The sequence below is a fragment of the Camelus bactrianus genome, chromosome 12 (genome assembly GCF_048773025.1).
Source record: "Camelus bactrianus isolate YW-2024 breed Bactrian camel chromosome 12, ASM4877302v1, whole genome shotgun sequence".
Lineage (NCBI taxonomy): Eukaryota > Metazoa > Chordata > Mammalia > Artiodactyla > Camelidae > Camelus > Camelus bactrianus.
In genome coordinates this window covers 45884688-45906042 of record NC_133550.1, presented here as the reverse complement: position 1 = coordinate 45906042, position 21355 = coordinate 45884688, and the positions used below count along the sequence as shown (strand labels likewise).

The window sequence follows — 21355 nt, the reverse complement described above, 5'->3', positions numbered from 1 at the left end:
AGCGTGGTGCCAACCTTCAAACTGCCCTGCTCTTATCTATCTTTATATACAGTGGTTATCATTTGCAAATCTCAAACTCCCGAATTTATCCCTTCCCACCCCCTTTCCCCAAGAAACCATAAGATTCCTTACTATGTCTGTGAGTCTGTTTCTGCTTTGTAGATGAGTTCATTAGTGTCCTCTTTTTCCCTTTTTTTTTTTTTTTAGATTCCATGTATGACTAATATCATCTGGTATTTTTCTTTCTTTTTCTGACTTCTTCACTTAGAATGACGATCTCCAGGTCCATCCATGTTGTTGCAAATGGCATTATTTTATTTACACAATGTACTACTACTCAGAGATTAAAAAAAAAAAAAAGAAGAAGAATAAAATAATGCCATTTGCAGTAACACGGATGGACCTGGAAATCTTATCCTCTGTTTTATATTGCCTTTTTAACATAAAGCAGTTGGTATATTGCTAATACACATTTGTAAACTTAGCATGGAAAGGAATTAGTAATGTTTGAACAAAGGTGGTGTAACAGATGGAGATAAAAAAATAGTAGCAGTCTTTGCAGTTAGAAGAAAGTTTAAGAGCAGGAGACATTTGAAATGGAAGAAAGAAAGGTCTAAAGAAAGCTGAATCGTTACAATTTCCTCAAGCTGGTGATTACAAACTCACTTGCATAAACACTTCTTAACAGGGAAGTGCCTATAGAGCGCTGAATAGTTTCCTCCAAAATTTCATGTCTACCTAGAACTTCAGACTGTGGTCTTATTTGGAAATAGTCTTTGAAGATGTAATTAGTTAAGGATCTCAAGATGAAATCATATCGAATTTAGATTGGGCCCTAAAATCACTAACCAGTGTCCTTATAAGAGCAGGAACAGATGGAGAGACACAGGGAAGGCCATGTGAAGACAGTGGCAGTAACTGCAGTTTTGTTGCCTCAAACCAAGGAATGCTGACAGCGACCAAAAACTGGAAGAGGCAAGGAAGGGTCCTTTCCTGGACAGAGTGTGGTGCTGCCAGCACCTTGATTTCAGACTCTGGCTTCCAGAAACATGAGAGAATACATTTCTGTTGTTTTAAACCACCTAGTTTCTGATAATTTGTTAAAGCACCTTAGGAAATGGATACAACGACTTTCACTACTTCAAACTAGTGGCAAGTCATAAAAACCCAACCCGTGTTGAAAATGTACCACTATGAGAATAATTTTTAAAATTTAAAGTCAGTTGATTTTTCCTAGGTTCTCTACATGGCCCCCAGCAACCTGTTAAAAAGTTTGTCACAATTAGGCATTAAAATTTTTTTGTTGTCATGAGTAGAACTGGACTGGGGAGTCATTGCAATTTGTGAAGAAATACTGAAACATTTCCAAAAGGACACATTATATTAGTCAAGCCCATAAACTTTGATTGCGATACAAATGAAGCAAGTTATCGTTATTTTAAAACAAAAGATTTGATTGTTCTTGCTTTGAAAAGTGTACTGATACTTACGCTTTCTTTGTAAAGGCATGCCAGCTAAGTAGCGATAGGTGACATTGATGGCTCCTGAGAAATTAGATAAATCTTTGAAAGTATGTACATAGCGTTCTGGATTCGGTTGATGTGTGGATGATTCTCTTATAAGTTGCTTGTCTCCTTCCTGAATGCCAAGAAGGAGGCAGAGAAAACAAATAATAGTTGGTCGTGAATTAGATAGACTTTCTCTTTACACAGTAAACGTACGGATCTGATATGTAATGTGGGTATTATATAAATCTCAGTTACTAGCACCACAAGCTGTAGACCATTATCTTTTACCTGAATTCCTACCTAGAGCCTCTGCTCCAGTCTCTCCACTATATTCTACTTTTTATACCATACTTACAATTGCTTTTCTACAGCATACATTAAAAATGGCATTCTTTCGATTAAAGAAAAATCTATATGAAAACTCCCACTGCCTTCATGTTAAAATTCAAATTATTATTATTTTTTTTTGCCTTCTGTAAGTTGTAGAGTTTAAAAATTTATGAAATTAAACCCTGGACACTAATTTTCTTATAAATGGGATTCCGATTATTTTAAATTCTTTACACATAAATATTTTCATCTTTGTGTCTCTGAAAACCTATAAAACATCAACAAAATTTTCAAATAAACACATGTAGGATTTCCAAAAGGTAATGGGAGAGTCAGTTTAACATCAACTACTTTAATAGTAATGTAATGGTCCATAATCCATAGAGTCTAGAAAAAATAGCTATAAAAATCACAGTGGTCACAATACTGAATTGATTTTACCATTCTGTTCTTATGTGATATCACATTCTAAGGGAAGTGCAGGATATTGAATATTTCTTTAAGAATTCTGTCTTGAACATGTAAGAATCCAGACTTTTTCTTTGAGAAGATAGAGTATATTCATCCTGATTGAAGGACATAACAGAATATAGAATGAAATGAAACTTATATGAAAGCACTTTATTAAAATCTCAGGAACAAGCTTCTTCACACTTTTCAGCATAAATAAATAATGCAGCTTTCACCTGAGTCAGCCTTGTTGGCTGCTTTCCAGAGGCATCTACCTGAACAACCAGGCGCTCCCTGGACACCTTCTTTCTGTAGCTACTTGGCTGTAGCGTATTTCTCAGTAATAAGACAAAGCTTTATGACAATCATTTTCTGGATGGGAATGCAATTCAATGGACTAGTTACAGACTAAAGACATACCCCAGTGGCTACTTTGAAGATGCTCACAGCCGAGAGGCTAAGTCGACTGGGCATGCAGTGTCTCTTCTACTTAGTTTGCCTTGTAATACTATTTGTCTGTTACACTGAACTTGCCTTTCTTTCCCACTGAAAGGCACATATGCCCCTAATATGTGAGCAATACACTAAACTGTTACTTGCCCAATATTTTGGGCCACTGATGGATTTTCTAGCCAAAAGAGTAGAATAGATGTGATGAATAATTCCAAAGATCTTACTATTGTAGTTGTTTCTTTGATTTCTCTGAATTGTAACTATTATTTCTCCCTGAAATAAAATAGACAGAAAAAGAAAAACTTGCTAATATCTCTGCTTAGAAAATTGCATGCATTGTGGCATTTTGGAGTCAAGAAAGAAAGTTAAGTCAGATAATTTTTGAGAAATGAAATAAATACAGATAAAAGGGTCAAAAAGGAGAAGTATTAGAAAGAAACCGCATTGTATCCTTGTAGGAGGCCGGTTTTCCATGGATATTAAACACTTTTAGAAGAACAATTTTAATGTAATTTTACATGAATGATTTAAAGAATATTTCAAATACATATTAAGCCTTGGGATAAAATTTAGCTCAAAATGCAATTTAGGTAGAAAACATCATCTAGTGAATAGTGAAAAATTAAACTAATAAAAATACTGTTACTGAATTTTCATAAGGGGTGCTTGTATTTACCAACAATTTTAATTCATTTTTTCTAATGTAATATAAGTATTTTAAAATAATATCAATTTTTAAAGTGAAGAAGCAATCTCTTTTCTGTACCTGGGACGATTTGCAAATTTGATGAGATATATGGCCACTATAGCCTGAAAATTTTCATTGAGAAAAAATTCTTTAGTAAGAGCTATTTCATTAAATCACACCTTTTTAATTAGGTAGCTAGGACCAACGTTTAGACAGAAATGTGTAAACAGAGCAATAATATTTGATCTTCTTATGCATGTATACTCTGTTACTTTTTATACATTTAGTAGTGAATTTAAACAGGTTCTATTTCAAAAATATATAAGGATGTTTGTTGCTTACAATAATCTTTTGTCTGTGTAATGTGAAATACTGAAATTGCACTTGAAAGTGTCTCATAAAAGCATCCTGCCAAGACCATTTTTTGATTTACAACATGCATGCGATTCACTTCCACCAGTACACACAGATGCAAGAAATAAATTTTTTATTACAAAGTTAGATCATTAATCAAGAGCTCCTCTAGTTAGTTTATGATCTTTAGTTCTATTAAGAAAAAATAGCTAGATTAGCTGGGCCTTGCCCTACTGTCAGTAAGTTTCATAAACCTAATAATCAGGTTAAAAAAAATCCAAAATGCATATCATTAGTAAGTTTCTCCAGTTTCCGATGTTTACCTAAGTCATGCCTAGTCAAATTCTACTAACTGTGCTGACTTCACCCATTGTGAATTGGCTGTGGATGGTAGAATGAAGAGTCCAAAAGATTAAGACCTATAGTTGAAAGTAAAAGGCCTTGGCAGAGTCAAGATCTAGGACTCTGGCAAAATTTTACCATTAAAGGGCAATGCTAAAGGAAGCAAAATGCCTTACGGAAGACCACCTAAGAGGATCTGTACCAACTAAGATCATGTGGTTGGTTCACAAGATATATATCCTACCTAGCAAATAAATAGTAGGTAGTTAATAAGTCATATTCAATTAATAAAATACTTTATTGGGAAATGGTCTTTATGACTATTGTCAGATTCTCTTTAGCTAAGATAATAATCAAAATTTTCAGCATGATTGCATGATGAAAATTATTTTCCAGTTTTCTATCTGTCCAAAGGCTTTGATTTTCTGAAATATGTGAACAAGAATAATTGCATAATGATTGGAATTATCCCATATATCTTAAGCACAATCCAGATAGAAAAAGTAAATAAGCAATAATGTCCATATTATTCTCATCAGACATGAAATTATGTCATAATTATAACAACAATAAAAAATAGAAATAATCAGGATATATCCTTTTGCATACTCTCATAATTTACTTAAAAATTCATTCATGAATTATCTACTAATTTTATCTTTTTTAACCTACTGAATAGTTTTCACATTAATACTTTTAGTTCCTGAGGTTCTGTATTACTTTTCAGTGAATATTAACATGGTGGTCACTTACGGTTCTTCAAAATCCAAATGAGATGTCTCACATTGTAATAAACTATAACTTCTTAACAAAATAGCACAAGTAGTATCATTAATTAGACAATGGGATTTTGAAAATTTTAATAGTATAGAAAAGTAGAGAAAATAAGGAGTAATAACTTTAAGGAAATTTTATTTATTACATCTGCAGTTGACGCTTGAGCAACACAGGCCTGAACTGTGCAGTTTCACTTATAAATGGATTTTTTCAATAAATACATAATACAGTACTATACAACCAGAGGTTGGCTGAATCTGCTGATGCAGAAGCATGAATATGGAGAGCTGACTGGAAAGTTAATACCCAGAATTTTGACTGTGTGGAGGGTCAGTGCCCCTAACCCCTACATTGTTCAAGGATGAAATGTACTTCAAATTAAAGCTAAAAAGTTTCAATGATTTTACATAATATTAATTCAGATAGGGGTGATTAGCCTACTTGTAATTAGATGTACATATTTGAACCACTGTACGTATATGTAGCATCAAAGAAAACATTGCAACATAAACCAAAACAATTGTAATGTTGGTAATATATAGTTAATAGAAGAAGTAGCCAGATAGAAAATATGCATGTTATAATTTTGCTCAAACTAAAGTTATTTCAATAGGATGGGATTGAAGTTAGGCTACTAATAGACTGTCTGGTTTGACCTAAGACTTATTTTGAACAAAAAAAAATCAACCTCCAAGACTTACCAGAACATAGCTATCTTCAATGTACAAGTTCATAAACAGAAGGAAAATGACAAGAATTCCCAAGAAAGAGACTGTAGAACGTTTTCGCAGGCATCGCATTTTATCTAGTATTTCAAAAATATGTTTCACTTGGTGAAATTTAAACATTCTCTCCTGTGGAAAAGAGGCACAGAACTACTAACAATTAATTTTATATGCAAATATTTCTTCATCATATATATCGAAAGCCAGACCTTTATAAAATCTCACCCTTCAATTGTTTTAACCAAAATTATTTCCTATTTCACAATAAAGTTGGCACAGATAATTAATACATCAACATAAGGATAATGCAGTGGCTTATATTGATGTTGAGTAAATAAAATAAAACCACAGTTATTTCTGAACAAATCAACATTGGTAACAGTAATGTAAGAAAATAATAAGTCCTTTGATGAAAAAGAATAAAAATAAAAGAGAAAAGCAAACATAAAGGTCACATCTACCTTCTCATGTCATAATGTAATGAAAATGGAAAAAACTAGAAGTTATGGGCCTAATATTGATCTTGGGAGTAGGTGCACGGAAAAGAATATTGGGGAGGGAATTCGGGTGAAAGACAGAGAAGCACAAAGGAAGTCAAAGTTTTGGGGGTGAGTCCACACGTATATTAGAGTTACAATCGCTTTGTTTATTTTTCCAGTAATTCTTGTTAAATTAGAGTAAATCCTGAAGTGGCAAATTGACATTGCCTTGCTTGATCTACTACCTACAGGTCTGGCTGTTTATAATGATTTCAGACTGCAAAAAGGCAACACCAGAGTCAGTGAGAGTAGTGGAGGCCTAACAATTTTCCTCTTCACTCTACTACATTTTGTGATGTCTTTCAACGACAAATTCATTTAGATTACTGATCACTTATATATATAATATACTATATAACACACTTGGAATGATCAAAAGACTAGTTGAATCATATTTTGTCTAAAATCAACTATAATCTGGAAATTGTGCCACTTTGAGTTATGTACTGGGTCTTCCTGGGTTCAGCTTTAGGGTGAAGTATTTTGGTCATAAAGAACTTTAGGAAAAAAAACTGCACCCCAAACCTTTACAACAATGTCTAGGACAGAGCTGGCTAACAAGGTCCCTTCAATGAATTAACGCAAGAAAGCATTTGTGAATCCTTATAAATTGCATGAAAGAGTATCAGGAATTGGGAGAAAGAAATGTTGTAAGAATTAATGCCCGTTCCTTTTGGCCATTTTTTCTTGTTGATTTGTGAGAGATTTATCAAATACGTGTGTAGAGATGCACATATATACTTATCTTTGCTTATGTTGAAAATGTCTAAATATCTTCCCCAAGTACTTCTTGTATTTTTTTCTTTTCTTTCTTTTCTCTCTCTCCTTCTTTCTTTCACTCTCTCTCTCTCTTTTTTTGTATGGTATCTGTAGTACAGTGGTTTTTTAATGTCAAATTTATTTCATGGATGTGGATTTTTTGTATAATGTCTTAAAAATCCTTCCCTATCTTAAATGTCATATGGGAAGTCTCCTTTATTTTCTTCTGGGGTTTTTGTTTGTTTTTCATAGACAGGTTTTTTTAATACACCTGCAATTTATCTTTGTGTCTTATACGATGTAGTGGAATGATTTTATTTTATTTCTTCCATATGGCGAGCTGATGGTCTTCTACCCCCAGTGCACTGGCATAACTACTGGTCACATTACCACTTCTAATTTCAAGGGTGTGGAGAAGTATAATCTCCTTTGAACCCAGAAATAAAGAAGAACTGGTTAATGGTAAACATTAACACATTAATATTTTATACCACACCACATGGGGAATCATATTTTCTTTATCTTTTTCTTTTTTTTTTTGATTTGTGATGACAATTCTAGAATAGAGTCACTTTATAATTTTGCACTTTTGGGTCAAAAATGTATTTACAGACTCATCACTTATAACCTCTTTCAGTAAGAAAGTTCTTACATAGCACTTTTGAACCGAAACATTACAAGTGAAATGCTGTTGTCTGGTTCTGTATTCTGTACTGTACTATAATCTGATCTTGATTCTACAGATAAAACAATCTTTTTCTATTTGTAAAAGATTTTTCTCTGGATTTGGCATAGGATAAGGCACCCCTTTGTGTTCACTGCAGCAGTAACGGGCATAAGGATGCCCAGCAGGCATAAGAAGCAAAATTAGAGCTATGGATCCTCCATCTTGGTGGCTAATTTCAACAGAATGATGATCTCTTAGGGCTGCCAGACCCCAACGAGCCAGAGGGGCCACTTACTGGGTTCAGATTCTGGATGCAGCTGAGATCTGTTCTTGCAATTCTTGTGCGTCTGAATGCCTCGGGCAGAAGTCTCAGAGTCATCTGAGAGGGATTGTTTTGGAGTAGGATCTAGCTCATCTGATTATATTCAGCAGCCAGTCCTGGAACCCTGGTGCTGCCCTTAAGGACATCTGTACTTTAGGAGGCGCTGGATTCAGGTCCAGGAGAGGATGCCCCAGGCACACTGCACATGCACATGACTAGGGTTTGGGTGGAAGGGAGAGGTAGAATTGAGGGGACCCAGGACCTACCCTGGGGGTACCATGGGTTAGTAGGAACTTTATGTTACACATTCCGGTTCTGGTTCCAGATAGGGCTGAAATATGGACTCAGGTCTGTAAGCATGAATATAAAAGCACTGAGGATGGATGTTGCAGGGATCCACGTTGGTTGAGGGACTGGGATAAAGGTGCACATTCTGATAAATTTTAGAAAGGGGGACAGCTAGTAGAACAGGTGATTTCCAGAGAGATTCTTGGCTGCAGAGTCCAGTTCTGGGAAGGACAGCGCAATGCTGGTGCCTGGGCACAGGCCTGAGTGTTGGCTGGGAGCAGAGATTTCAGAGCCCATCAACCATGTAGCAAATCTGAGCCCTCAAGTCAAGCCACTACTGGAGGAAACAGCCTGGTAGTCTGTGCACAAGTGCCTGAACTTCCCATCGTGCTGTGTGTCTTCACCTCCACCCAGATCCAGCCACCTCAGTGTCAGAGCTCTTAGAACCAAGACTCCACATGGCCCATGGGTTTTTCTCACAGTTTGTCATCAGGAATTATTTCAGCATGCATGGGAAGGGGTTTTTGTCACAAATTTGTTTAAAAATGAACAAGTAGAAATATTTTAAATGAGTAACAATGGAAGATATTTGAATAGTTTGTGGTATGAACAGACTGAAGCCATTGACAGTGTTGCCCTAAATGCATATTTGGTGATATACAAGGGAGTTTATGATCCAGGTTAAGTAATAAAATGGGTTAGAAAAACAACAAAAAAGATTTTAATCTGAATTTTGAAACTACCAAGGATTAGAATCTAATCATACGTGAGTGGTACAATATTTCTAAATGTCAATTTGGGCAGACTTGGCAGTAGCATGAAACACATGTATTCCCTCTGACTCAGCAATTACACTTCTCAAAATCTGTCCGAAGGCCAAGAATACATATTTGTAAGCAAATACTCAGCTTAGGTATTGCAAAGCATTTATATTTGTAAAATAAACTGGATACAATCTGTAAGAGGTAACAGTTACCTCAGTGCAGCAATCCTGTTTATATTTTTTAAAAATTTTAATTTTTTTAAAAGCACATATATGCATTAATATTATTTAAAGTTACTTTTAATTTTCAAAATTAGCAACTGTCTGTTGGAAAATAAAACTACATTTTATTTCCTGGACATAAAAGCATAAATACAGCATTTTTTTTCAAGGAAATAAGATTTAAAGACATATAATGCTTTATGGTTATGTCTCTGGGTGCTCTGAGTGTTGAATGTTTTAAGTTGAATATAAATACTAAGTCAAGAAGTCCATTCTAATTCTATTCCTTTGAGACAAAGAGAAAATGTAAATGATGTGATGCAGACTGCAACTGCGAAGTTCAAATGTAGTTAGTTACATATAAAGATAATAAGAATTTCTATTAATATTTAGTACATACTTCTAAGCACTAGGAAATACATTCTGCATGGGTAACTCATTGAACCTTCATACCAATGCCCAAACTTTAATAACTATGATTAGACCTATTTTACAAATGAAGAAAAACAAAGCTTTCCCGAGGTATCACCATTAGGGATGATTCCAGTTACTAAATCTTAGAATTACTGCAGAGTCTGTGCTGTTGGCCACTACTGGTAAACAGTTTACTGTTACTCATATAATATTTTAAATATATTGTTTCCAATAGACTATCAACATATGTGACAATAATTTGTGATACTGACCTGTTGAATGAAATAAAAATAATATAATAAATATAAATTTAACTTTCTTAGCAGAAAGCAACATTTTGATTAAATCTACACAAACACACACACAAATCTAATATGAGGAGGTGAGAGATATATAATGTTTTGAGTGGTGTAAGAAGGGGTAAAAATAATGTTTTCAACGATAATACTGCTGTGCATCCTGTATTGACACAAAACAGAACAAAACAGTAAGCACAGCAGAGCTTGGGATGTGATTCTAAAGAGTTGACAAAATAAGAAATGAAAAAGTCCTTAAAGAATAATAGTGGACACCCAAGTTTTAATATCCAATCCTCCAAAATTCATTCAAAGCAGTCAGAGCACAAATAAACCTTCTACAGTGTGTACTCACAGCATAACCAGAAGAAATATAACAGTACAATGTTCAATTTATATATAAGCAAAAACAATAACCACCAGGACAAGCAGAATTGGCTGAGGATTCCAAATCAGAGCAACCGGAAGATGAAAAGACAGAATAAAATATGTGTCATTTATTTAAAAACTACATCAGTCTACACCATAGTAAAACAAACAAAAATTAAAAAGCTAACAATCTATCCAAACTCCTCTTTCACCTCAAACATAGAATCACATGGGTCCAGATAAGTACAAATAAATATTCAAAAAAAAGAAAAAAGGAAAAAACAGATCAATGTCAAACAAATTTACTGACAAGAAAACGGAAATAGCTGATTTCAGGTTGAGGGGAAGGAACTGTGAGATTAAACTATTCTTTTGTTGTTCCATAAAGTAAGGAAGGTCTCAAAGATTAGTGGAGTCACACTTAAAGGACACAGTATTGAGAAAATTTGGAAAAAAAAAAAAAAAAGAGTATGATTTTAAAATCATACGACTGTACAAACTCTAAACCGTACAAAAGAAAGATACATGAAACAGTAATTCATTAAGGCTAATGAAAAAGGAATGAGCGAAGTATTTTAAGCAAGTATCATGAGATACCATAGTTGCAATCCTGATAAAAAATGTCAGTGAATATAGGCCATAAAAGCATAATCTTACACAATTAAGGCCACTTTATGCTTTATGCCACAATTCTCAACAAAATACAACTAAATAACACTATGAACAACTTCCTAAATATGAAATTACAGAAGAGTCAAGAAGTCAAAACTCCTAACACTAGGAAACTTTAACACTCACAATCCAAGATAGGTCAAGAGGCCAAAAACTAAACGTGTTCCTCGAAGGTAATGGGTTGATTATTACAGATTAGTTTTATTTAGGAAAGTGATAATGTTTATTATCATGGCTTGAGTGAATTATTTTCTCAAGTTGATATATCATCTTTATATACCCTAAATGTCACCAGAGATTCATCTGTTAACAACATATGTTACAATATGCTTTATCTTTTGCACGTACCATGGGAAGCACTGAACATGTTTTGTTTAGCAGCTTTACTGCAAGTGTTTTCAAAAACAGCTCCATGGCCACTGCTGTTTATAGTACAACATTGTTGATTCTGCATACAGTTATGGAAATAAGAACATTTAATAACCCACTTCCCCACCCCAAACGTATGCAAAGTTGTCACATCCAGTTCACTAAGACCTCATCAGTTTTTGTTTAGGGCAGACACAGGTGAGGTGCTGAACATTCATATATATGAAACTAATAAAATCAAACTTCAAATACATAACTATTTCATATTATTTTGATGTGACACCGTACCAAAGAATTCATTTTTTAAATGGAAAGACACAATTTTTACTCTATAATTCTTATCATAAAGATTATTATATATGAATATGTGGATAAATATACTCACATATAAAATGTCTATTATACATTCATATACTTCACATACAAGTTTGAAATTATAAACAGTGTAGCAAATATTCCTGTACATTTATACACACATAATTATATATACATAAATAGAGCTGTGGTCACTGACAATGAAACAGGTAAATCAATGAGAAGGTACTATTTTTTCTCAGTATTTAATACTGATGCTACCTGAATTTTATCTTCTCAATTTACAAACCATCATCAAAAAGGACACAAGCCTATCTTAGTAATCTCCTTTCCCGTCTGTATGGTTCTTCCCCAATGCTCCATCCAGCCTTCTCTTCTTTTCCTTCTTTGCAAACTTTTGGCATTACGTGACCTTTTCTACAAACACTTTTTGAGCAAAATTCAAAATTTAGATTTTCAGCTAGGACTTCTTTCTGAATTTAGTTCCAGTTTTTGAATAATGACTATTAGCTCCATGTAGATTTCCCTCTGACTACTCAAACACAAGGAATCTGAAACCATAGGATTTTCCCTTCCAGCCTGCTCCTCCTGTGAGTCTCATTTTTGGCAGGCCTAGCTTTCTAATCTCCTAGTCACATCATCTGAAAAAATGTAATAACAGTTACTTCCTGCTCTCCCACAGTCAGAAAGCCCTGTCTCGAGTCCTCAGTCTCTCACCTGCCACCATTTCTCTCATCCAGTTCTCACTGTCATTATTGGAACTCAGGTTAATACTTCAACTTTGACAACAGCAATAGATCACTGATGGTTTTTCCTACCTGTACGCTGTTTATAATGTTTCTAAAGTATCAGCCCCTGAACCGGAAGCGGGTTTGGAAGTCGTCTCTGGCGTCCCTCCCTCCGCCACGCCTCGTGCTTCTAAACCGGAAGTTCCCCCCCCCCCACCCCGCACTGGAGGAGATGGCAGGATGCGTTTTGAGCCCAGGAGTATTCAGAAGATGCTTGCTCCGCGAGGTTAGTAGAGGAAACGTAACAATGGGGTCCTGTTGTGCTCCCCGGCATTAATCAAGAAAGCTGTCCACCAATCATGTGAGTCATCACAATGATAAAACAATGCCCCAAGGTGAACCTCCTGTTAGCAAAGAGGCACAGCCAGCTCAGCGCTGCGCAGAGCTCAACCAGCAGGTGCATTCAGACCCGGACTTTCCCTGCTACTGGAACCCCAAGATTTATGTAGGGAAAATTGTGCGGAAGACAAATCCAGCTGGTCCTGTTCAGTAATTCTCTTCGGGAAAATGGGGGAAAGGCACCTAGTATCTCTTCAAAGGCATTTCATGTATTTATGTTTCAAGTTCCAGAATTAGTTGCACTTTTATTTGTACTCTGAAAGCGACACTAGGAAGAAAGCTGCAAAACACCTGGGCAGGTAGAAGAGGCAGAGGGTCTGGACAGTTCTTTTGATTCAAAGCTACAGGTTTTACATCTATCCTGTCTGATTTCTGCTCTCCACTCCTGAGGTAAAATAACTGTTTTGCAATAATAAAAGCAGTTTTATATTAAATTGAAAAAAAAAAAAGTCTTTTCCTACAGGAAATAACAGAAGAACTGGAGTCCACTTTGGTGGGAGCCCTAGTGCTTCAGGCATTCTCTCCCTTTACCTCCCTATAGGCTGTGTATGCTGAGGTCATGCCAATCACCTAGAGTCCAAAGAGGATCCAAAAGACCAGCAGAGAATATAACTGAGGGCCCGCATCACCTTTCTGGACTGTATGGAAGGCAGAGACCTGGCACCTTCCATTGGAGGACACTGAAATTTATACAGGCTGTGACTTTATCCAAAGTCACATAACTTGGAGAAGCACATTGCAAAGCTGCCACTACCGTGAAGTTTGGATTGCTTGAAACAGGAGCTTCAGCAACTACTGCATTAACTAGAGGAAGAAATACTTTGAAACCTTAGCAGTTTCATCCAGAGAGTTTCAAGACGGCAACTTAGCAGATCCATGCTGCCAACTCCAGTGTCCTCTTTCTAACCTTTAATAATCTGAAAGTGTTCTCTCCTAATGTTTTACTTGTATGCAATTCCCCATCTTTTAAAAGTGCAAAACAGGTGATCACAAAGACTGTTGACCAACTAACTTTATCACTTTGAAGCTCTGTAAGGCTGACTGTCTCTCTGTTTTGGACTCATCGGAGTGTGAGTGGTTGTGGGGACACAACTCCACAGAAATGGGCGACATCTCTTCTTCATAAATGCAGCTCTTAAACTGCTGTAACTCTACGTTAAGTGTAGGTGGAATGGGTGACAGTCTTGTAGACAGTCCAGGAAAATAGCCAAGGAATTAGATTTGCTTGGAGGATGGACAGGTGAACAGAAAGGATCGGGTAAAACTTAAGCATAATAATCCTTTCTGGATTGGGGTCCAAAATCTTTGATGAACTGCTGTGTGCAAATGAACAAAATGTAGAACAGCCAGTCAGATAGGATAGTACCTTTTTCAGAAACAAATGTTCATACATTTATAGGAAGTTTCTATCCTACAAGTCTGATGCGCCTGTGTTTTTCAGGTTTTGCCACAGGGTTGAAATCACCTAATCTCCTACCTCTGAACAATTTCAGAACCAGAAGAATTTTTGAGTGCACCTGGTTGAACCATAGGAAGATGGCCTGGTCCTAACAAGACTTGGACTTGCTTGGCAAAACCTCTGGTTGAGGCCAGATCCAAGCTATGGAAGGTAACATTGCGCGCAGATGGGGTAGTTCCAGGGGAACTGTCCCATTTCCTAACACCAACATCAGCATCCCTGTGTCTGAACATAGCTCCTGAGGAAATGTAGCAGATCTTCATAAAGGTCTGTCGGACTCTCCTTTGGAATTCAACACTGAGTGCCATCAGCCCTGTATTAGAGCTAAAGCTGAGTAACGTGGAAGTGAAAACCAATCTGTATGTTAGTTCTGGAATCCCTACTTCTGTTTAGTGAAATTTAGGAATCAAACCATTTACAAGCACATAAGGCAAAAAAGGATATTATTTGGTGCAGCACAGTTTGTTTCTCAGAGACCTAACTACAAATTGTTATGTGTGTGGATGTGCTTTGCTACATAATCCCCTTTTCCTCCTTAAACTAAGTATATTCTGGGCATCAGCTTAAGAAAAGTACTACCTCACATTCTAATCTTCATGGGTTTGCTCTTCTCTTTCCAATGCCCACATTTTGGAATTTAATTTTTAGGTCACCAAAATGTTACATTCTTGACGAAGATTTCTCTGAGCCTTGTTTTCCATCAGAAATTATTTTTTCACTTGTTTGAACTCTTATTTTATCTACACTTTTCTTAATTTACTCAATACTTTCTATTGTCTTATTTTCCTTTGGATTATGAGCTTCTTATATGTAAAACATTTTTAAAACTTCTTACCATATTATTTGAAAACTTAGTGGAGTGTTTTTTAAAAAGATAGCAAACAACTACTATGCTGGGTTTTTTTTTTTTTTTTTAATGTGCATTTTTGCGTTGTGGAAATCTTGGACTTGGAGCTATGGGAAAAACTATCAACCTGTGAATATTTGTGTTTCCTTCCCACAGCACAGCACGTGTAAAAGCTTGCCTAAAAGCTTCCCTGCCATGACCCAGGCCTACACTGTAGTTCCTGGACTCTTCAGTTGCAAAAACGCAATGAGCACATCAAACTTGGCCTTGTCCATTATCAGAGCATCATAGACTCTTTTTTGTTTGTTTTATAATTTACTTGAGAAGTGAGGTTAATGCCACTTGTGGTTAGTTTTGTTATTTAATGGATTGAAATATTTTATAACTGAGATAAATAAAAATCTTTGGGGATATTTAAGAAATGTAGCAGAAAAAAATTTATATTGACACTGTGGACACTTAGAAGACCAGTAGCAAAATAACTAGTTTGCACTGGGGAGTCTCAGACAGATGTAATCTGGTCTGTTTAATAACAGAATTCAGGTATGGTGAAAATTTTAGAAACCATGCAATTTGGGGACAGATTGTCTTTGGACTTATTAGACTATTATCTTTACTTCCTTGCATACATATGTATAAGAATAAAGATTCTGTCATTGTAACACTATGGATATCTATTATTTACCTCAGATCATTGCTCACAGAGGCAGATAAAGAGTTGGTTGTACAAACTATTATATTTTTTCTTGGAAAGACACTGTGGGGGAGTCTGTGTGCTAGTTTTCATCAAGTCAAGAAAAATGTTCATTTATTAAAGAATTGATGCTGATATAAAGTGACAAGTGAATTATTACCCAGTAGAGCTGTTTGCTTAGAGTGCATATGTCTGTGCATGCTATCATGTTTCTGGAATGTTACCTGGATTATATGCAACAAACTACCAAATGTTAATGAGCTCAGTTCTCTCCCTCCAGCTCTTTAGGGTAAAATCACACTTCCCAATGCAAACTACTCCACAGCCTGTATAAAAGGATGGAAAAAGGAAAACCATATTCCTGTCCATCTGAATGAACGTGGCACAGTAATCTCAAGGCACTAAACTGTAATTTGTATTAAATTTAATAGTCTATTTTTAAATCAACAGAATGCAAAAGTAAATTACATTCCCCTAATCACATGGGCTTATATCCAACACTCAACCTCGCTTCAGGGAAAGCATGAAAGAAGTCTTGCTGTCAACGGTTCATCTGTCTGCCACGTGCCACTATGTGCATCTGACCTGCTTGGCTTGCCTTTTTTAATGTTTGCCCAATTTCTTTTTCTACTGTGCTTTGTGGAAGGCTTCACATGCCCTCAGGGCAGTATTCAGTACTTTCCAATGAACAGAAAGGATGTTGCTGGCATAGCAAAAGCTTCAGGAAGCCATGGAAATGAAAAGGGTCTTGCAAAACATGATTATCATTACCTTTTGTACAAAAAGCTCAGATTTTTAGATACTGACAGGAACAAATGTAATTGTTTTCTCCATTTGAGATTTTTTTTAATGTCTTAAGTTGTAGCTAGAGGTGGTAGCAGAGTGGAAAATGATAGAGACTAGACTGTTTCATAGGGTTCACAATGATGACCAGCGAGATTTAGTTTCTGATTCCTTTAAGCTTCAATGCAGATAGAAAATGTGCAGCATTGACAGACTGGAGGTTTTCTGCCACTGACTATAAAAATAGTAACACTTGAGATGAAGACTCGGAAGAAAGTCTAGTCTTTTTCAACACTAAAGCTAAGATATGCACTTTATTTACCAACTTCTCTTTTAGAATATCATTATGTTATAGATTTCTAGTTTCTTTCCAGTGATCTGGAAAAGGCCTGACTGGAGTGGAACCAATAAAAAGCAACACGGAACTAACTACTTTAGAGAGAACACAGTAGTTAGTGCTAAGAAAAGTTATAGTCACAAAGGCTGTTTTAAGTTGTGCTGGGGGAGAAAGGAATAATGATGGTGATGGTGATACTAACTCATTCAGAGGGCTGTGATGCAGATTTTATTTAATCTTCCACAAAATTCACGAGGTAAAACAAGAATATATTTCCGATTATTCTCACATTACAAATAAGGAAGACTAGATAGTTAAAGCAATGTGCCCATGGAACAACACTGAGCAATTATGCTATATAGGTATAATAAATAATGGGTCTTCTTTCTAAATCTCTATCTTTTTATGCATTCTAGTCTACTCAATGAGTTTATCAGAGAGATATAAAAATTAGGTGCTTCCCAATCAAGTTAAAATTTGGTTAAAGCAATAATACTGAAGATCCCTATTTCTATTACTAATAGGAAGAGATAATACATAAGATGATTATTTTCCCCTAAGGGATTGTGCAAACATTTATGCATAATTATTGGTATAGTACAAAAGACTATAATATATTATCTCAGTAAAACTGCCACACATTTTTGTATAGTAATAGAACACATAAACTTTAAGTTGAACTCAGTATCACCAAACACCGATTTGAGTAGGTATGTATGATGTATGCATACATGTATGTTGGTATTTCAATGGTATACTGTTAGAATACTAATTGTTTTTCCCTTTAAATAAGAATTGTTTTTATTAAGCTTGTTATTAAATTCTAAAACCAGAAGGAATAGGTCTATTGTAGATAGTTCATTATCAATGTATCCATCTTTTCTTTCAAGCACAGAGTTCACACTAAGTACCAGGTGTCTGTGCTAGACACAATGACCACAGTTTCACATCCTGCTGAAGTAGAAGAGAAACACAAACAAACAAACCAAAAAAAACCTTACAGAGGAGGTACAATAAAAACACATGATGTGGTCTGAAACACTTTCCTGGTAGTTGTTATCAAGAATTTTTAGAAACATCATTAAGTGATTGTTTAGTCTGTGCTGCCTTAGATGTTAAATGTTGCCTTTTAGCAAAATCCTTTCAGCATTTATTGAAGCTTTATTCTGCACATGACATTGTACTAGGAAGAAAAGATTAATACGCGCATGTTTTTACAACTGCCATTTGGTCAAGGTAAGTGGAAGGTAGATGTGCCAAAATTAGATCCATGAAATGTTACAAGTCTGACTTTGGAAATGTGCACAGATTATAGTAGAAATAGAGACCAGAGAAAGAAGGGAGTTGTCCTCTCTCCTTGGGAGGAGATGTCTTCAGGAAATATCCCATAAAGGAGGTGACAGCAGACAGGGAGTGGGATAAGGGTGGGGAAGTTTCCAGAAAAAGGGTACAGCAGAAAGCAGCATGGAGAGTGTAACATTTCTCTATTCTGAAGTTGTTTTCTTTTTCTTTTTTCTCAAAATCCTACTATCATCTAAGCAGGAAAAGTACAAATTAATACCCTACAAGTATCTTGATAAATAAAGTGAGTAGACTGGTTTCAGACTTCTATTCCATAATAATTTTACTTAAAAGGAAGATAATGAGAAAATATCTTGGAACTTTTGAAGGAAAATGTTATTGCCCCATAACTGCAGATCAAAAAAGTTATCCTTATTTTCCAGGGGTAAAATAAGGTTTTGGAAAATAAAACACAACTATTTTTCTTTTAAAAGATACTTAAAGATACCTGCTAAGTCATTTTAGAGATGAATTAAGAACCAAGAATGGAGAGATGTGCAGTTCTTTGACTTAGTTTTGATTCCAAATTCAGGAAACCAATTGGACTTAGGTATTCTCATGTTGATTTTGAATCTGAGCAGTGAAGTTGGACTTTGTACTAAGTATTGCAAAGCTCAGTTCCTCTTTTGTACCTTTGAATTTTCTATACTCAAGAAATATGTTAATAAAACTGTATCCAATGTTCAAATAGAATACATTGCCTGTTGTTTATAGTTACCTGAAGCAGTAACAGGATTTCTTCCGTTCATGGACTTGCTTACAATGGCTGTAACATTTACAAAGCTTGGCGTTTACAAGGATAATTGCCAACAAATTTTGGTTCTTGTTTATTCCCATCAGAAAGATAGAGTTGAGCTGAGTAACTTAAAACTCACTCCTATGTCAAGAAACTTGAGGAAAGAATTTTTTTTCTGTATCTTTAAAACTTTTCCTGAATGAAAATGTCCACTATCATGAGTCAATAAACCGCCTATTATCTTACATAATATTATCTTGTATCTAAGATCTGTATTTATTCTTCATAAGAATACTTACTCTTATGTCTTTACTATTCTTAAATACACATAAAATTTTATCTATGTTAAAGTGCATAGAGAAAGATTAAAGAACTACAATGACATATTAACATTTGTTGTCTGCACTTAATACACATATGGGTGGTTGTTACTTTCTTCTCTAATATGCTTCTGTATTTCCTAGTTTTTTAAGTAGGCATACAATATATTTAAAATAATATATGTGAGAAAACCTAAAATTCTACATACATTTTAAAAGTTATGCAAAAAGTGTGAAGCAAAAATACTAGAAGGGATTAGTTCTGAAGGTAAAAGTCCTTTGCGTTCTGAGCCTAGGAGTGTTTCAATTCTTCTTTTTCTTTTCATGTTTTGTAATATTATTGCTCATATATGAATTTTATGGATGATATAATTTTCACTTTTATAAAGACTCTTATAACTGTACTCACTGTGCTCCAGTATCTAAATGGACAACTTAGGCGATAAATGTCTGTATTATAGAGCTTCATTGGTAAATAATTTCAAGTTGACTAGAGGTGCTAATTTAGACATAAGACAAACATCATTAACCATCCTACAACTTGCTCTTGGTGAAATTAAAACAGTCATTTTCTACAGTTAAATGCTCAGATGAGAAGCCTGTAGGCATCTGTGGCCGACAGCCATGGTATAATTACTATTAAAACATGTATTTTAAAGTCTCAATTCCTTTTATTCATCTCATAATCAGGAATCTTAAAAATGTCTAATATGTCAGTTTCATTTTTTTCAATTCCCATACTCTTCAGGTTAAATTAAGCCTAATGATATTAACAGCTGTATGATAATCTTGGTTCATTTGGTTTATCCTTCTGTGGAAACAGAATCAAGACTAGCTTTTCCTCTTAGTTACTGATCTCCTAAAGTGGTTTGTCAAGTGGTTTTTAAAAATAAATAAATGAATTTAAAACTAGATACATTAACCTAGATTCATTATCAGTTCTTTAAACATAATTTTTATACCAACCTTTCAGTCTCTCCTCTTTTTCATTCTTCCATGGTATGAATTATTGAATTGATTAGGAAGCTATGGCCTGAGTGCATAATGGAAATTGGTAATGAAAAATACATTTTAGAAATAAATTAATAATTTCAACAGTGAAAACCAATTTTCTTGTGTTCAATCTTGTCATCTGTTTTGCATTATTTCCTGTGCGTACCCTAAAGATCACCAATTCATGGCACCGTGCAGATAATCAAATAAAATGAAATAATTACATAAAGTATATTTCTCTAAGACTAACTGCTTGCTCTCTTGTACTAAAATAATTTTATTTCTTTATTCAATAGCTAAAGATATTATTATTTTTAAAGAATTAAACAGTTTTGCAAATATATTCATTATTGAAAAATTCATGCCAATAATATTTCCATATGTTGTTTCAGGAATTATATAATATATTGAGGAAAACAGGCTATTAACATAAACTATGAAAAAGCACTAAAAAATTTCTAAATTTTATGGGAACTTATGTGTTAGCCACTGTGTTACAGGACTTTCTACATGAATTATCTATTTGAATCCTTCTAAAACTCCAATAAATGGATACTATTATATCCATTTTTTAATAAAAAAAATAAGGCTTTAGGGAACATTTAATTAACTTGTGCAGGGTCATATAATTGTTGAAATTCAGACCAAAGGCCTATGTGACTTTATATACTATGCTCTTAAACATTATATTATCTTGTCTCTCCTCATATAGTGAAAGTAATTTACTATCAACTCAATTCTAATGCTTAGCCTCTTGTATGAAAGAATAGTATATACTTACATGAAAAAATATATATCCATATATATATTTCACCTGCTAACTGGTCCATGGTAGTGAATGTTAATGATTAGTTAGGAGGAATACAGATTATAATACTACCAACTATACAGTTCTACAGATGTGGTGGTATGTTATGTCACCAGTCCTGAAAGCTCATGTTTTTGCTAATATAAAAATAAAAACAAATGCTGTAATAAACAAAGAAAGTGTCCAAGTCCCATTCATAAGGAGTAGGGCTAGAAGGTTTATTTATTTATCTTAACGGAGGTACTGGAGATTGAACCCAGGACCTCGTGCATGCTAAGTGCTAAGCAC

General features: G+C 34.8%; 1 protein-coding gene across 3 annotated transcripts in view; it reads right to left on the bottom strand.

Annotated features, from left to right (window-relative positions):
- Positions 1 to 21355, bottom strand: part of LOC123616141 (alpha-1,3-mannosyl-glycoprotein 4-beta-N-acetylglucosaminyltransferase C) — a 588644-nt gene that overhangs the window by 6490 nt on the left and 560799 nt on the right. For all 3 annotated transcript variants that reach the window (XM_074375319.1, XM_074375321.1, XM_074375320.1), the window contains 2 exons: positions 5604 to 5756; positions 1491 to 1638 (listed from right to left, as the gene is read on the bottom strand). In XM_074375319.1, coding sequence (XP_074231420.1) covers positions 1491 to 1638; positions 5604 to 5756 — 301 coding nt within the window. The remainder of the gene's footprint in view (positions 1 to 1490; positions 1639 to 5603; positions 5757 to 21355) is intronic.